The 17664-nt window shown below is 56.6% G+C and overlaps 1 protein-coding gene across 4 annotated transcripts in view; it reads left to right on the top strand.

Annotated features, from left to right (window-relative positions):
• The first annotated feature begins 200 nt into the window (after positions 1–200).
• FGD2 (FYVE, RhoGEF and PH domain containing 2) overlaps positions 201–17664 on the top strand; it is a 33230-nt gene continuing 15766 nt past the window's right edge. For 2 of the 4 annotated variants that reach the window (XM_036317458.1, XM_036317457.1), the window contains exons 1-9: positions 201–433; positions 3789–3999; positions 5894–5971; positions 6631–6779; positions 8136–8292; positions 8455–8593; positions 9291–9349; positions 9545–9691; positions 10557–10649. In XM_036317458.1, coding sequence (XP_036173351.1) covers positions 366–433; positions 3789–3999; positions 5894–5971; positions 6631–6779; positions 8136–8292; positions 8455–8593; positions 9291–9349; positions 9545–9691; positions 10557–10649 — 1101 coding nt within the window. In that variant the 5' untranslated portion in view covers positions 201–365. The remainder of the gene's footprint in view (positions 434–3788; positions 4000–5893; positions 5972–6630; positions 6780–8135; positions 8293–8454; positions 8594–9290; positions 9350–9544; positions 9692–10556; positions 10650–17664) is intronic. The other 2 variants (XM_036317456.1, XM_036317455.1) reach the window with 2 other exon arrangements.

Genomic DNA, 17664 nt, shown 5'->3' with positions numbered 1-17664 from the left:
AGATGCTCTGGCCAAGAGTCCAGCCAAGGGCACAGCCCCAGAAACTACTCCTGGCCGTTTCCCCCCTGTTGTGTGGCTTCTGGAACTGGGGGTCCACGGGAGCAAAAGTTCAGCCCCCATGAGGGAGGGGTGGGGCCGAGCAAACTCCTCCCTCTGCGGGGAGCACCGGCCTTTCCCCTTCAGGGCTGTGGCTCTGGGACCACTTCCTCCTTCTTCACTCTGAAGCTGGGAGCAGGCCTGCTGAGCTCTTGGGAGAGACAGGAGCAGATGCCTGATGCCTTAGCCCACCTGTGACCCCAGGTGGGGTGGTGAGGGTGCGGGCTGGAGGCCTCTCTCTGCCTCAGGGGACCCTGGAGGCCTGCAGGATGGAGGGGGCGAGTAAGGAGAAGCTGGCATCTGTGTCCGATCTGGTGACTGTATTTGAGAACAGCAGGTATGGGGTGGTGGTGGTGGGGGGTGTCACCATGCCCACCCTGGGCCCCTGGGCAGTACAGGCCCTCCAGGCTCGGGAGCAGGACCAGGGCCCCCCGGGGCCCTCAGTGAGCAGGCCTCTCTCTGGGCCTATCCGGGACACCCCTCCTGACTGGGCAGTGGGCCACTTGGTCATGGGTTCCTCGGGGCCTAGGAGAGTGTTGTTGGGGCAGCCAGGAGCTGGGCAGCGGGGAGAGTGTGTCGATGTGTTGGGGAGAGTCCCGATGTGTGTAATGATGAGAGAGATGACCTTCAACCCCCACCCACGGCCCCTCCCGCAGAATTAGAGCTAATACTGACCATGCACTTACGCCTCCTGACTGGGAAAACCATACAATCTGTCACTCAAACCAGGACACGTCGGCACCGAGCGTGAATGCACTGACTTGTCCGGGTGGGGCGGGGCGGTAGGAAAAGCTGGGATTGTATCGCACGACTGGGGTGTAGGGTCGGCTCACCTGCAGGGCGCTAAATGTTTTTTTTACCTCATTACTCATCTAACAGCCTAACAGGGGAGGTTCTATTTCTATCTACAGATGAGAAAATAAAGGCACAGAGAGGTGAGGAGGCTTTAAGTTCATGGGAAAAGGGCAGTGCAGGGGCTTCTGTCTGAAGGGGAAAGGGCCAAGTCACGTGTGTGGAGGTCATCGGCGGCCCTGGCAGGGGTGGTGCACGTGTAGGTGTGTGCATGTGTGTGTGTGCCTGTGTATGTGTGCCTGTGTGTGTGTGCGTGACATTAATCCACGCTGCAGGCTTGTCAGGGTCTGTGCTAGGGACTGTCATGCTGAGTCCTCGGGAGATAGACTCTGAGGTGGAGGTTTCCTTCGGGGATCTCTGGGGACATGTGTGGGGCAGAGGCCCGTCCCATCCCAGGGAGTGCGGAACTGGGTGCCTCTCAGGCTGTTCCCGCTGAGGCAAGGGGGACTAATCACTGGTGTGGACTTGACCTTGGGTGAGGCAGCTCTCTTCTGGGGCCGGGGCCATTGCTGGCAGCTGCGGGAATGGTGCCTCTGCCCTGAGGGGCTGTGGGTGGCACAGCCCAGCACCCCCAGGAGCCAGCAGACGTGGGGGCTAAAGAATGACTCCTGCCTAGAGACTTTTGTCTTCGATGCTAGGCTCCGAGACAATAGATATCCCGGGAGGGCGCTGAGCACACAGAGCCTCCTGGCCTGCCTGGCAGAGTGGCCCAGACGGGGCCCCAGAGGACAGCTCCACTCCCAGAGCCGGTGACTGGCCCTGCCTCTGCCAGGGTCCTTTGCCAAGCATTTCAGCACCGAGGACAGCTCTGCAGCCACCTGCTGGGCCCACCAGCCCCTTGGGTGTGGGGAGAGGGCATCACCCCACCCAGTGCCCCAGGCACGCCCAGTGGAGACCTTCAGCACGTGTGTTCTGCCCAGCAACACCCCTAGCAGGAGGAGGCAGCCCTCAGACCAGAATTCGGTCAGAGGAGGCCCTGTGGGGGGTGAACATCACCCTTACTGTGTGAGGCAGGTGCCCCCATGCCCGCCACCTGGGCCCGGGCTTTCTGGTGAGGTCTCCAGGCGTTAGCTGATCTGAAACTGAGGGGTGAAGAGGAAACCAGCTGGCCTGGGGCACGCAGAGAGAAATGCAGAAGCTGGAGCCACATGTGGAACAGAAAGCCCGAGGCCCGGCTGCTTCCATGAGCTGCAGCCCCGCGGCCTGGGGAACCGGGCACTGGGCACCGAGCGGTGGAGGAGCCCGTGAGGGGCCGTCGGAGGCCGGTCCCGATCCCCGCTCTGCTACGAACCAGCTGTGTGACTTGGGCCGGTCCCGATCCCCTCTCTGCTACGAACCAGCTGTGTGACTGGGGCCGGTCCCGATCCCCTCTCTGCTACGAACCAGCTGTGTGACTGGGGCCGGTCCTCTCTGGACCTATTTCTCCTCGACTCAGGTGGGGAGGGGCAGTTGGGAGGAAGGCTCAGGAGCCAGCCCGCCTGATCGGAATCCCACCTCTGCCACCCCCTCGCTGAGAGATGATCCCCTCTGCCTCAGCTGGAAAGGGGGTAATGGAACGCTTTCTCCGAGAACGTTGGAGATTTCATACCTGGCTGGTGTCCACTTCCCAGCCTGTCTTCCTCCTAGGATGCCTGTCTGTGCTGTCATCCAAGCCTTCCCACAGCAAAGGCAGTAGGTCCCACCCACGTCATTGGCTATACAGGGAGGTGGCCTCTGTTACCTAAAGAGTTTAATGGCCTGCAGACCCGGTAGGCAGGGTGACCAAGCTGCCCTCCGAACCCCATCGCTGGGAGCCCAGGGAAGCTGCTCAGACCGGCCTTCTCCACGTCCCCCGCTGGAGGCACAGGGGAGGTGCACAGGGAGGGTGATTGGCAGCGGAGGGTTGGGGCACTCAAACCTCTGTGTGCAGGCGGGGTTCCTGGCTGCATGGGGGGGGGGGGGCGGGGGCTGTTCCCAGGTACAGGTCTTAAATGTTGGGAGGGCAGGATGTGGGGTTCAGATCTTCGCTCCTTGGGGAGCAGCTCTGGTTTGACTCCTCCAGACTGTGGGCGGTGCCGGGAGTGGGTTCTGTGGCGAGACCGTGTCCCGTCCCTCCTCCCTGTTAAGTGTGGGCCTTCCCTCGTTCGCCTAATGCCGTGGTCGGCAAACTGCGGCTCGCCAGCCACATGCGGCTCTTTGGCCCCGTGAGTGTGGCTCTTCCTAAGCCTGAGGAGTACCCTGATTAAGTTAATAACAATGTACCTACCTCTATAGTTTAAGTTTAAAAAATGTGGCTCTCAAAAGAAATTTCAGTCGCTGTGCTGTTGATATTTGGCTCTGCTGACCAATGAGTTTGCCGACCCCTGGCCCTAGTGCGAAGGCGGCCAGGTGTCAGCGGCTGCTGCTCAGGGCTTTTTGGAGGAAGTTGTTTCACGTGTGGGATTGTTGTCTAGGTCTGTGTGCAGATTTGGTCTGAAGGGTCCTCTCACATCCCCATCTGGACACCCCCAGCACTGACTTCTAACTTAGGTCTGCGCGCGTGGTTGCAGGATCGCTGTGTCAGCTCCCAGCATCTCCCTGCACAGCGGGGAGAGGCCTCCTGGCTGCATGTTAAACAGGGAAGTACGCAGTTCACGCTGACTCATTCTGAAGACTGGAGTTCCCTCGGAGAGAGCTGGGAGGGAAGTGGATGTTTACTTAGCGACTCCTCCTGAGGGCCAGGCCCCCAGGGGCCACCGCACCCCTGTGATTTGCATCACCCACCCCTACTGCCCACCTACTGCCCGCAGGTGCTGTTCCCCCCCCACCCACCCCCACCCCCGCTCTACAGACAGGTACCCTCAGGTGTGCTTTCTCCGCAGGGCACCAGGAGCAGCGCCCGGGGCCCACCATGCCGGGTGCAGGTCTCCCCCACCCGAGGGCCCGGGGGAGAAGCCCAGCGCCGGGGAGGCCCTGGAGTCCGGGCCCAGGACGGTCAGCAGGAGGTACCTGAGCTCCCTGAAGAACAAGCTGTCCAGTGGGGCCTGGAGGAAATCTTGCCAGCTCAGCAGCTGCCCCGAGCCAGGGACACAGGTGCCTGGGGGCTGGGGTAGAAGTGGGGAGCTGGGATCCCCTCCACTGACCCCCGCCCCACACAGTCTCTCCCAGCCAGCGCCAGAGGTCCTTTGCCAAGCACTTCCCCAGCTGGAAGCGAGCCCCTCCCAGTTAAAGGCTTTTGATTAAGTGTCCAGCGTGTACCCCGCTGCTGGGATTTCACGTACCCCTCTGTGCAGGCGTCTGTCAGACCAAGACAGCCAAGCTCAGACAGCTTAAGCCTAAGTGGTTCTCAACCTTCCTAATGCCGCGACCCTTTAATACGGTTCCTCATGTTGTGGTGACCCCCAACCATATGATTATTTTCGTTGCTACTTCATAACTGTAATGTTGCTACTGTTATGAATCGTCATGTAAATATCTGATATGCAGGATGGTCTTAGGCGACCCCTGTGAAAGGGTCGTTCGACTGCCAAAGGGGTCGCGACCCATAGGTTGAGAACCACTGGCTTAAGGGGCTTGTCCAAGGAACAGTCTCCATCTTGTAAACCAGGTACCCTTCCCAGTGGGGCCTCAGTTTACCCACTGAAGGAGGCAACAATCCCATCTAGAAGCAGAGGTCAGTGCTAATTCCTGTCCTTAGACTGATCCGGGAAGGTCACCTCCTTTCTCTGGGTTTCAGGGTCCTCGTCTGTGCAGTTCAAAGGCGAGGCTGCAAGATGCTTGGCCCTGGGGCCAGACTGCCCAGGCTCACTCCCTCCTCTTCTGCTTGCTAACTGTGCGACCTGGGGCAAGTCCTCTCAACCTCCCTGCACCTTAGTTTCCCCCCTTGCAAACGGAGATGATGATCACAATAGTACGTCTGGTTATTAATCGCCACATAACAAACCACCCAACACGCCGTTGCCGAAGAGTTTATTCTTCCTTACAATTCTGTGGGTTGCCTGGAGCACTACTGGGTGGTTCTTCTATTGGTCTCGCTTGGGGTTTGTCCTAGTCACCCCAGGCTGCCATAACACAGTACCACAGCCTGGGTGACTGAAAGGACAGAAACGTATTTTCCCACAATTCTGGAGCTGGAAGTCCAAGGTCAAGGTGCCGCCGGGCTGGTTTCTGGTGAGGCCTCTCTCCTGGGCTTGCAGGTGGCTGTCTTCTTGCCGTGTCCTCGCATGGCCTCTTCTCTGCGCACTGCTTTCCTGTGCGGCTTCCTCTTCCTATCCAGCACCAGTGGATGAGGGCCCTGCCCTGGTGCCTTCAGTTCACCTCAACTACCTCCCGAAAGGCCCTAGCTCTAAACAGTCACCTTAGAGGTTAGGCCAGTGGTGGTGAACCTTTTGAGCTCGGCATGTCAACATTTTGAAAAACCCTAACTGAACTCTGGTGCCGTGTCACATATAGAAATTTTTTGATATTTGCAACCATAGTAAAACAAAGATTTATATTTTTTATATTTATTTTATATATTTAAATGCCATTTATATATTTAAATGCCAAAAAAATGAGTTCGCGTGTCACCTCTGACACGCGTGTCATAGGTTCGCCATCACTGGGTTAGGGCTTCAACATATAAATTTGAGAGGGACACGACTTCGTCCATGGCAGGGTCTCTCATGTGGCTGCAGGCAGATGGTAGCTGGAGCTAGAATGCCCCCAAAGCTCAACCCTCTAGCCTGGTGCCTAGCCAGAGGCTGGGCTCAGCTGGGATGTGGCATGGTGGCCCCTGGCTCTGTCCGTAGAATATCAGGGCTTCTCCTCCCCATGGGTTTCTCCGCCAGGGCCACCAGACCTCCAGATGCACTGAGGGTATGAGTACTGGAAGGGCATGAATGCCAGGAGGTGTGTTTCACCGGGGCATCTTTAAAGACAATGCCCCAGGTGCCCATCAGAGGAGACCAAAGCTGTCCCTCTCCTTCTCCCTCCACACCCCCTGCAGGAGCCCGAGAAGAGGATCGTTCAGGAGCTGCTGGAGACCGAGCAGGCCTACGTGGCCCGTCTGCACCTGCTGGACCAGGCCAGTGGCTAGGACACCCACACCTGAGCCCGAGCACCTGGTCTCCTCACCTCACTTTTGCTCTCCCTCCTGACCCACCTCACCAGAGCTGAGAGTTAGGACACCTCAACCTGATTCTAGGAGGCCCGAGTCCTCTAACCCTGCTGGCTGGAGCAGGCAGAAACCAGGACAGCCCATAAGCGCCACTCCCCACTCCCACCTTGGTGCCTGGAGCCTCACCTGTGCCGAGTACACACCAGCCAGTCCTCCCAGGCCCCCACAGCACCCTCACCCCAAGGCAAACATCCTCACCTATCATCCCTTCACACTTTCTTAAAGAGCCCAAGGCGAGGGGGTCCAATCACTGCACCCCAGTAGAGGCACCTTTAGGCTGGCAAAGTCTAAGACCCCGACAGCCCAGACTGGCCCATTCCTGACATTCATCAGCCGCCTGCCTTTGGCCACGTCCACGAGTCCCCAGGCCAGGGTTTGCCCATCTGTAAAGTGGCCGGAATACAGTCTTCCCTGCCTGTGTTGCCTGGGGTTGTTGGGAGCATGCGGGGGGTTAGGGAGGTGAGAGCACTCAGTAAGCGGGAGCTGGACCTGGGGCCGTGCGTGTCCCCCCGGGCTGCCGGGGGCTCCCTCTCTGCGCGGGCCCCCTGACCCTGTGGCGGCTGCAGGTCTTCTTCCAGGAGCTGCTGGAGGAGGCCCGTAGCAGCAAGGCCTTCCCCGAGGACGTGGTCCGGCTCATCTTCTCCAACATCTCCTCCATCTACCAGTTCCACGCGCAGTTCTTCCTCCCAGAGCTCCAGCGGCGGCTGGATGACTGGTGAGGTCCACCAGGAGCCCCCCGTCCCCCGACCATAGCCCCGGGGCCTGGTCGGGGTGCTGCCCCCAGGGCCCTGGCTGTGTGGCCATGACGGTCTCCTGCTCTGCGCTGACTGTCTGCACAGTGAGGGGCTTGGATGAATGAGCCCTGGGTGTGTGTCCTGGGAAGGGATGGACCAGGTCCTCACTAGGCTGGGTGACTTAGGAGGCGGGACTAACCTTCCTCCATGCCCGGCCGGGGCTTTCTACCTGTTCACTCATTTAATCTTCAGATCAGCCCCTGTGTGATGGGGGCATCGTAGTTATGCAAGAAACCCTCTTTGTTTTCAGAAGTGACCACTCAAGTATTTGGTGGTAAAATTGCTTGCTTTATGTATTTTGCCAAAGAAATGCCACAATGTCTGGGATGTCCTTTAAGATTCTTCAGCAAAGAAGGATGTTAGTGATTGTTCAATCCAGTGATGAATATGTAGTTCATTGTTATATTCTTTTGACTTTATACGTATTTTTAAAGTCAACCCTCCAAGGTCACCTGCCATCATTTTCACTTTTCCAGATGGGAAAACTGAGCTATAGAGAGGCTAGTTGACTTGCCCATGAAACTCAGCTAGAAAAGAGGCAGCTAGACTAAGAGACGCAGCTGGGAATCACACGCAGATGGGCCAGCTCCCGACTGCTCTGCTTTAAAAAATAAATAAATAAATAAAAATAAAAATAAAAAAAAATATATATATATATATTTTATTGATTTTTTACAGAGAGGAAGGGAAAGGGATAGAGAGTTAGAAACATCAATGAGAGGGAAGCATCGACCAGCTGCCTCCTGCACACCCCCTCTTGGGGATGTGCCCACAACCAAGGTACATGCCCTTGAGGGGAATCGAACCTGGGACCCTTCAGACCCCAGGCCGACGCTCTATCCAGTGAGCCAAACCGTCTAGGGCTGCTCTGCTCTTAAAGTTCCTGGGTTGCATGGCCTTCAGGCCCTTCCACGGGCGACCCTGGACGAGTTCTTCCCCTGGGTCTCTATGTCCTCCTCCAAGCAGGGCTGTGAGACTGAATGAGAGGAGGAGGGCAGTGCCTGGCACGTGGCCCTCGTTACTGTCACAGGAACAAGTACCCAGTGGGTACTGAACACCTGTCCTGGGGCTCGGCCGGTGCTGGCCTTTGGGGGAGCCCAGTCTGTGGGAGAGAACATGCCCCCCGTCACATAAGTGTGGGATGACACGTCCCATGACTGCACCCAGAAGTGCAGTGGGAAGGCTGCTTTGGCGGGTCAGGGCCCGGGCCTCACCTACCTGCCCGGAGGGACAGGAGGTCCTCAGGCCGAGGGCCATACTGGGCGCCCCTCCCGCAGGTCAGCCACCCCCCGCATCGGGGATGTGATCCAGAAACTGGCCCCCTTCCTGAAGATGTACAGTGAGTATGTCAAGAACTTTGAGCGAGCCGCGGAGCTGCTGGCCACCTGGACTGACAAGTCTCCCCGCTTCCAGGAGATTCTCACTCGAATTCAGGTGAGCTTGGGTGGGGGCGGGGCAGAGCCTGCATGCCACCCTTGGGCGCAGTGGCTGCGTTTCCCCAGCGATCTGGGGCACCTCCCAGGCTCAGCCTTCCCTCGATTCCCTCGCCCCTCCCGCTCTCACCCCACACTCTTCCTCCCCTTATCCCTCCCCAAGAGCAGGGAGGCCTCGGGCAGCCTGAGCCTGCAGCACCACATGCTGGAACCTGTGCAGAGAGTCCCACGCTACGAGCTGCTGCTCAAGGAGTACGTCCAGAAGCTGCCAGCCCAGGCCCCGGACCGGGCTGATGCCCAGAGTGAGGACACGCCCGGGGCACCCAGGGATGGGGAGGCCGCGCTGCTCCCATATAGTCACTGAGCACCTGCTAAAATGTTGTAATAGCATCAGCCATCAACCTGGACCGTGGGTACTTGGTAGACATTATCTATATACCATTAGCGACTTTTTGTTGTTGTTAACTCTCACCCGAGGATATTTTCCCATTGATTTTTAGAGAGAGTGGAAGGGAGGTAGGGAGGGGGAGAGAGAGAGAAACATCAATGTGAGAGAGACACATGGATGGGTTGCCTCTCGCACATGCCCCGACCCGGGGTGCGGGATTGAACCTGCGACCCAGGTACATGCCCTTGACCGAGAATCAAACCCGCGGCCCTTCGGTGTGAGTGCCGATGCTCTAACCACCTTGCCACACTGGCCAGGACCCACTAGCCATATTTTGCAGGCAAGGACATTGAGGTCCTGAGAGGTTAAGTGACTTGCTCGATGGCACGCAGCCAGAAAGGGGCAGAGTGGGGCTTTGAAGCCAGGCCTTTCCAGTGCCCCCTGGGTCTGGGGAGCAGTGGGAGACAGACGCCGGCGGCCTGAGCCCCGTCCTGCGGTGGCTCCCAGCTCTCCAGCCTGGAGGGAAGTGGCCCCCATCACCAGCTCAGGGCCCTGCCTCAGCCTCCAGCCGGATTTTCAGGGGATAACTCTAGTTCTGTCCTGCCCCCCAGAAGCCCTCGACTTGATCTTCTCAGCCGCACAACACTCCAACGCAGCCATCAAGGAGATGGTGAGCAGCCCTGTCCTCAGGGGAGGGGGCGGGGGTCCCCTGGGGCCCTGCCTGCTCCTTCCTGCAGCTCTCAGCCTCCCCAGCCCACCCAGGTCTCTGCACCCGCCCATCCCTGGTCCCTCACCCCTCGCCCCCTCACCCCCTGTCCCAGAAGGAGGTGGGCCCTGCGCGTGACTGAGGGCACACCGTCCCCAGGAGCGGCTGCAGGACCTGTGGGAAGTGTACCAGCGCCTGGGCCTGGAGGACGACATCGTGGACCCCTCCAACGCCCTGCTCCGCGAGGGCCCCGTGCTCAAGATCTCCTTCCGCCGCAGGGACCCCACGGAGCGCTACCTTTTCCTGGTAGGGGAGGCGGGGTGTCACACCGCGGGGCCTGCCCAGGCTCTCGGCACTACCCGCGGGAGGAGCAGGGAAGAGCCTGCTGACCCGTCTGCTGCTGTGGCACCAGCGGCCTCCGGACAAGTGCCGCCTCCGGGCCTAGGGGTTCCCAGCTGCGGGGTGTCCCAGACACGCCCCGGGGAGCCACAGCGTCGGCATCTGAACCCAGCCCCTTTGGCTCCGAAGCCCGTGGTGTGATCTGTGCTCTAGGCGGCACAGCAGGGCGTTTAGGTTAGCTCCTAGGAGGAACTGCCTGGCTGGCACCGGAGACCGGGAGCTGGTCCTGCCTAGTGGGCAGGGTGCAGGGAGCCCCTGCCTCTCGCACATGAGCTTGGGAGAGCTTGGGGAGCTTGGGCTCCCCCTAAGCCCTGGGAAAGGCCTCCCAGGTTTCCGAGCTCTGCCGTGGCCCCTGGATGCCCCCTGGCAGGGCAGCCCTGCAGTGACATCCTAGTTCAGTGATGGTGAACCTATGACACGTGTGTCAGAGGTGACACGCAAACTCATTTTTTTGGTTGATTTTTCTTTGTTAAATGGCATTTAAATATATAAAATAAATATCAAAAATATAAATGTTTGTTTTACTATGGTTGCAAAGATCAAAAAATTTCTATATGTGACACGGCACCAGAGTTAAGTTAGGGTTTTTCGAAATGCTGACACGCCAAGCTCAAAAGGTTCGCCATCACTGCCCTAGTTGGATTCGGGGCCAGACAACCCCTCCCTCCCCACGCGTGACATCCTGAGAGCTGGCCCAGAGTGTGGCCAGAGGGGCAGGGACCCTGGCGGTCTCCCGCCCCCACTGCACACGCCCGTGCTGTGTCTCCTGCAGTTCAACAACATGCTGCTCTACTGCGTGCCCAGGGTCATCCAGGTGGGCGCCCACTTCCAGGTGAGGACCCGCATCGACGTGGCCGGCATGAAGGTGAGAGGCGCCCCGGCCACTGTCAGGCTTCACCCCGAGGGTGGGCCCAAGTGTAGGGGTGAGCAGGAGGGGCCCACCGGGTTCTCAGTCCAGGAACCCAGGCCTGGCAGGGCCCAAGCCAACGAGGATGTGGGAAATTTGGGGTTAGAGCTGCCCATCGGGACTCCCAGCCCTCCTTTGGGGCCCCCCCCAGCAAGTGTCACTTGGCTTTCCCCACTGTCTACACCAGCACTTCCAGAACTCGCATGTGTGCATGAGTCCCCAGGGGCCTTGTTAAAATGCGGTTCTGACTCAGTGGTGGGGGGTGGGGGGGTCGTTTCTAGCCAGCTCCTGGGCGATGCTGACACTGCAGGCCCACAGGCCACACTGAGTAGCAAGGGGCCACACCGTCATGTCCCCATCCAGGGACGGCCTCAGTGTCAGTGACAGTGCCCGCTGACGGCAGTCACCGTGGGCCAGCCCTGCTCCATCCCCCAGGTCCTCACAGCCCTGTGAGGTGGGGCTCTTATTGTCCCCGGCATTTGCGGGTTTAAAATCTTTTTAAAATAATAATTTCATTACTTTAAGAATATAGATAATACACATGCCAAAATCAAACAATGTGAAGAGTACATGCAATGCGAAGTCCCCTCCCCAGGCCTCCCCTCGGCCCCTTCCTGGGGCAGCCTCGGCCTCGTGGGGGGCCTGCCGGTGGTCCTTGCATACGAGCGAGCACTGTAAGCATTATTGCTCCCTTTTGTTTCGCATACACAGTGGAACTGCCTTCCCCACACACTGTTCTGCACTTTGCTTGTTGGACTAGTCCTGGTTCTGGAGACCGATGTGCGGGGCGCACGGGAGGTGCGAGTCTTGCTTTTGCTCAGCTGCGTAGTGTTGGGGGCGTGGTGAGCCGGGAGTCGCTCGGCCAGGCCTCTACTGAGGGGCGTTTAGGTTGTTCGCAGGTGTCAGTCTCTGCAAATGAGTTGAATAACTGTGTGCGTTTGGCTGCGTGTGAGTGTATCTGTAGTTAATTCTAGTTTTAAGAATAAGGCGATACGCCCTGGCTGGTTTGGCTCAATAGATAGAGCAGCAGCCTGTGGACTGAAGGGTCCCTGGTTTGATTCCGGTCAAGGGCGCATGCCCAGGGTTTCAGGATTGGTCCCCAGTAGGGGGCATGCAGGAGGCAGCCACTCAACGATCCTCTCTCATCATTGGTGTTTCTAGGTCTCTCTCTTTGCCTCTCCCTTCCTCTCTGAAATCAATAAAAGTATATTAAAAAAAGAAAAAAAGAATAAGGCAGCAGCCCCGGCCTATGTGGCCCAATCGGTTGAGCGTTGTCCCATGCACCGAAGAGAGTATTGGACTCCCGGTCAGGGCACATACCCGCGCTTCAGCTTCCATCCCTGGCTGGGGCCTGAATGGGTGGTGGCTGTTAGATGCTCCTCTCCCACACTGATGTCTGTCTGTCTCTCTCCCTCCCCCTCGCCCTCTCCCTTCTCTCTAAAATAATTTCTAAGTCAAAAATAGTTTTAAAAACTAAGGCAGTAAACTCTGATCCATACAGACAATGGAATATTTTTCAGTGATAAGAAGTGAGCTATCAATCCATGAAAAGACATAGGTAAACATTAATGCCTGACTATGTGAAAGAAGCAGCCTGAAAAGGCAAATACTACACGATTCTGACTATATGACATGCAAAGGCAAACGATGGAGGCAGCAGAAGGACCAGTAGTTGCCAGGTGGTGGGGGGAGAGAGGGACGGGCACAGAGGATTTTTAGGGCACTGAAAGTATTTTGTAGGATATGATAATGGTAGATACATGTCATTACCCATTTTCCCAAACCCATAGAATGTACAACACCAAGCATGAACCCTGACGTAAACTACAAACCTTAGGTGTGTCCATGTAGGTTCATTGATGGTAGGTAATGAATGCGCCTCTCTGGGGTGGGGGTTGATAATAGGGAAGGCTGTGCATGTGTGGAGGCAGGGCAATAGGGGAATTCCCTGTACCTTCCTCTCAATTTTGCTGTGAACTTAAAACTGTTCTAAAAATAGTCTTTTAAAAAAATAAAGAAACCAAGCTCCCAGAAAAGTTAAGTGACTTGCTTGGGGTCAGACCAGGATTGAAGATTCAGGAATAACAGAGTCCAGAGCCCCTGTACTGAATTGCCTTACTACACTGGTTCCTATTAAGGCTTCAACCCAGAGGGATAAAGCTTTTGGCAGAATTGCAGGCGCAGTGGCAGAAATGGTGGGGGACCTTCTTGATCACTCAAGCTCTCTGATCCCTCCTGAGTCCAGGTGTGTCCTGAGGGCTGGGGATGGAAGAAGCATGTGCAGGTGTGTTTGTTTTTACAAAAATTCTCAATATATTCAATATTATTTTAGTATTTATATTCATTTCAGGTGTACAGCATAGTGGTTAGACAATCATATACTCTGCAAAGTGTTCCTTCCAATATTTTCAGTATGCACCTGACACTATATATAGTTATTACAATACTAGAGGACCAGTGCACGAATTCATGCACCAGTGGGGTCCCTTGGCCTGGCCTGTGGGATCAAGCCAAAACTGGGTCTTTGACATCCCTCGAGGGGTCCTGGATTGCAAGAGGGTGCAGGCCAGGCCGAGGGACCCCACTGGTGCACAATTGAGGCCGGGGAGGAGCAGGGGAGGTTGGCCAGCAAGAGGACTCTAGGGTATGTCCAGCCCATCTCGCTCAGTCCAGATCCGCCGGACCCCAGCAGCAAGCTAACTTACTGGTAAGAAGGTCTGCCCCCTGGTGGTCAGTGTGCATCATAGCGACTGGTTGACCAGTCGATTGTCTGCCCCCTGGTGGTCAGTGCATGTCACAGCGAGTGGTTGAGTGGCCTTAGCATATTATTAGCATACTAGAGGCCCCGTGCACAAAAATTTGTGCACTTGGGGGGGAAGGGGGAGGTTGCTCAGCCCGGCCTGTGCCCTCTCGCAGTCTGGGACCCCTCGGGAGATAACACCCTGCTGGCTTAGGCCTGCTCCCGGGTGGCAGAGGGCAGGCCCAATCCCTAGGTGCAGCCCCTGGTCGGGCTCAGAGCAGGGCCTATTAGGGAGTTGGGGCGCCTTCCACTGTCATGCACAGAGCAGGGCAGATTGGGAGGTTGCGATGCCACCCTCAGTCACGCTCAGGGTAGGGCCAATTGGGGGGTTGGGGCACCGCCCCCGTCACACTCAAGGCAGGGTCGATGGTGAGGTTGCGGCGCCACCCCCTGTCACGCACAGAGCAGGGCCCATCAAGGGGGTTGGGGCTCCGTACCCTGTCATGCACAGAGCAGGGCCGATCAGGGGGTTGAGGAGCTCCCCCCTGTCACTCACAGAGTAGGGCCAATAGGGGAGTTGGGGCACTGCCCCCTGTCACACTGAGGGCAGGGCGGATCAGGGGGTTGGGGTGCCGCCACTGTCACACTCAGGGCAGGGCCGATGGGGAGGTTATGGCTCTACCCTGTCACACACAGAGCAGGGCCGATCAGGGGGTTGAGGCACCACACCCTGTCACACACAGAGCCGCAGGGCAATCAGGGGGTTGGGGAGCTCCCCCCTATCAGGCACAGAGCAGGACTGATCAGGGGTTGGGGCGCCTTCCCCTGTCATGAACAGAGCAGGGCGGATAGGGAGGTTGTGGCCCCACCCCCTGTCACACACAGAGCCGCAGGGCTATCAGGGGGTTTGGGCGCTGCCCCCTGTCACGCTGATTCCAGTGCTGGGAGGCATATTACCCTTTTACTATATAGAATAGAGGCCTGGTGCATGGGTGGGGCTGGCTGGTTTGCCCTGAAGGGTGTCCTGGATCAGCATGGGGGTCCCCACTGGGGTGCCTGGCCAGCCTGGGTGAGGGGATAAGGGCTGTTTTCAGGCTGGCCGGTGACTGAAGCTCCCAACTGCTCCTTTTTTTCTTTTATTTATTCTGGGCCAGCTTTAGCTCTGGCTCCAGCTCTGAGGCTCCAGCACTGAGGCCTCTGGTTTGTTTCGGTTCTATAATCGAAACAATGTATAACTCCAGCTCTGAGATCCCTGGCTCCCTGAAAGCAGGTTTCTGGGGTTTTGTTTAGCTTCTATATTTGTTACAATGTTTCTTAAACTGCAAGCTCAGAGGCCGGCAAGGCAGGCGGGGAACGTTGGAGTCCTCCGTCACTGAAGCAAGCAATCCTCATGTTAGTTTCAAGCTGCCTGGCTGCCGGCCGCCATCTTGGCTGACAGTTAATTTGCATATCTTGCTAATTAGCCAATGTGAAGGGTAGCAGTCGTACGCCAATTACCATGTTTCTCTTTTATTAGATAGGATTATGCTTTGATTGGTTGAACAGACGACTGGACAACCAGACACTTGGCATATTAGGCTTTTATTATATAGGACTAGAAGCCCGGTGCACAAAAATTTGTGCACTCGGGGGGGAAGGGGGGGTCCCTCAGCCCGGCCTGTGCCCTCTCGCAGTCTGGGACCCCTGAGGAGATAACGCCCTGCTGGCTTAGGCCTGCTCCCGGGTGGCAGAGGGCAGGCCCAATCCCTAGGTGCAGCCCCTGGTCAGGCTCAGAGCAGGGCCGATTGGGGAGTTGGGGCGCCGCCCCCTGTCATGCACAGAGCAGGGCGGATTGGGATGTTGCAATGCCACCCTCAGTCACGCTCAGGGGCACCGCCCCCTGTCACACTCAAGGCAGGGTCGATGGGGAGGTTGTGGCGCCACCCCCTGTCACGCACAGAGCAGGGCCCATCAGGGGGGTTGGGGCTCCATACCCTGTCACACACAGAGCAGGGTCGATCAGGGGGTTGGGGAGCTCCCCCCTTTCACGCACAGAGCAGGGCCCATCAGGGGGTTGAGGAGCTCCCCCCTGTCACTCACAGAGTAGGGCCAATAGGGGAGTTGGGGCACCGCTCCCTGTCACACACAGAGCAGGGTGGATCAGGGGGTTGGGGCGCCGCCCCCTGTCACCCACAGAGCAGGGCTGAAAAGGGGGTTGGGGCACCGCCACTGTCACACTCAGGGCAGGGCCGATGGGGAGGTTATGGCTCTACCCTGTCACACACAGAGCAGGGCCCATGGGGGGGGGGGTGTTGGGGCATCGCACCCTGTCACACACAGAGCCGCAGGGCTATCGGGGGTTTGGGCACTGGCCCCTGTCATGCTGATCCCGGTGCTGGGAGGCATATTACCCTTTTACTATATAGGATAGAGGCCTGGCGCATGGGTGGGGCTGGCTGGTTTGCCCTGAAGGGTGTCCTGGATCAGCATGGGGGTCCCCACTGGGGTGCCTGGCCAGCCTGGGTGAGGGGATGATGGCTGTCTGCAGCTGGTCACACACCCTTCAGGGTGGGGGTCCCCACTGGGGTGCCTGGCCAGTCTGGGTGAGGGGCTGAGGGCTGTTTTCAGGCTGGCCGGTGACTGAAGCTCCCAACTGCTCCTTTTTTTCTTTTTCTTTTTTATTCTGGGCCAGCTTTAGCTCTGGCTCCAGCTCTGAGGCCTCTGCTGCTGAAAGCAGGTATCTGGTTTCTTTGGGTTCTATAATCGAACTCTGTATCAACTCCAGCTCTGAGATCCCGACTCGCTGAAAGCAGGTTTCTGGGGTTTTGTTTAGCTTCTATATTGTTACAATGTTTCAAACTGCAAGCTCAGAGGCCGGCAAGGCAGGCGGGGAATGTTGGAGTCCTCCGTCACTGAAGCAAACAAGCCTCATGTTCGCTTCCAGCTGCCTGGCTGCTGGCCGCCATCTTGGCTGGCAGTTAATTTGCATATCTCCCTGATTAGCCAATGGGAAGGGTAGCGGTTGTACGCTAATTACCATGTTTCTCTTTTATTAGATAGGATTATTATACTTCATATCCCCATGACTATTTTGTAACTATCAATTTGTACTTCTTGTCCTAGCTGGTTTGGCTCAGTGGATAGAGCATCGACCTGTGGACTGAAGGATCCTGGGTTTGATTCCAGTCAAGGGCACATGCCCAGGTTGCAGGCTCAATCCCCAGTAGGGGGTGTGCAAGAGGCAGCTGATCAATGATTCTCTCTCATCATTGATGTTTCTCTCTCTCCCTCTCCCTCTCCCTTCCTCTCTGAAATCAATAAAAAATATACATTAAAAAAATTTGTACTTCTTTAAAACAATTTTTTTTATTAATCCTCACCTGAGGATATTTTTTCATTGATTTTTGGAGAGAGTGGCATGGGAGGGGGAAAAGATGGAGAGAAAGAGAGAGAGAATGAGTGAGCGAGAGAGAGAAACATCGATGTGAGAGAGACACATTGATCAGTTGCCTCCTGTATGTGCCCCGACTGGGGGCCTGGGATTGAACCTGCAACCCCAATACATGCCCTTGACCAGGAATCCACCTTGAGATCTTTCGGTGCGCAGGCTGATGCTCTAATCACTGAGTCACACTGGCCAGGGACATTTGTACTTTTTTAAAAAAAGCAAATTCACTTTAAAAAAAAAAAGATTTTTATTGATTTTTAGAGAGAGAGAAAGGGAGAGGGATAGAGAGGTAGAAACGATGAGAGAGAAACATCAATCAGCTGCCTTCTGCATGCCCCCCACTGGGGATCGAACCTGCAACCTGGGTATGTGCTCTAACCGGTGATCAGACTGGTGACATCTTGGTTCATGGGTGGAAGCTCAACCACTGAGCCACACCGGCTTGGGCCCATTTGTGCTTCTTAATCCCTTCATCTTTTCACCTAGTCCAGTGATGGCGAACCTTTTGAGCTTGGCGTGTCAGCATTTTGAAAAATCCTAACTTAACTCTGGTGCCGTGTCACATATAGAAATTTTTTGATATTTGCAACCATAGTAAAACAAAGACATATATATATTTTTTTAAAAAATATATTTTATTGATTTTTCACAGAGAGGAAGGGAGAGAGATAGAGAGTTAGAAACATCGATGAGAGAGGAACATCGAACAACTGCCTCCTGCACACCGCCTACTGGGGATGTGCCCGCAACCAAGGTACTTGCCCTTGGCCGGAATTGAACCTGGGACCTTTCAGTCCACAGGTCGA

Source organism: Myotis myotis, unplaced genomic scaffold, assembly GCF_014108235.1.
Source record: "Myotis myotis isolate mMyoMyo1 unplaced genomic scaffold, mMyoMyo1.p scaffold_m19_p_7, whole genome shotgun sequence".
In the NCBI taxonomy this organism is placed as follows: domain Eukaryota; kingdom Metazoa; phylum Chordata; class Mammalia; order Chiroptera; family Vespertilionidae; genus Myotis; species Myotis myotis.
This window is presented reverse-complemented; position numbering and strand designations above follow the sequence as displayed.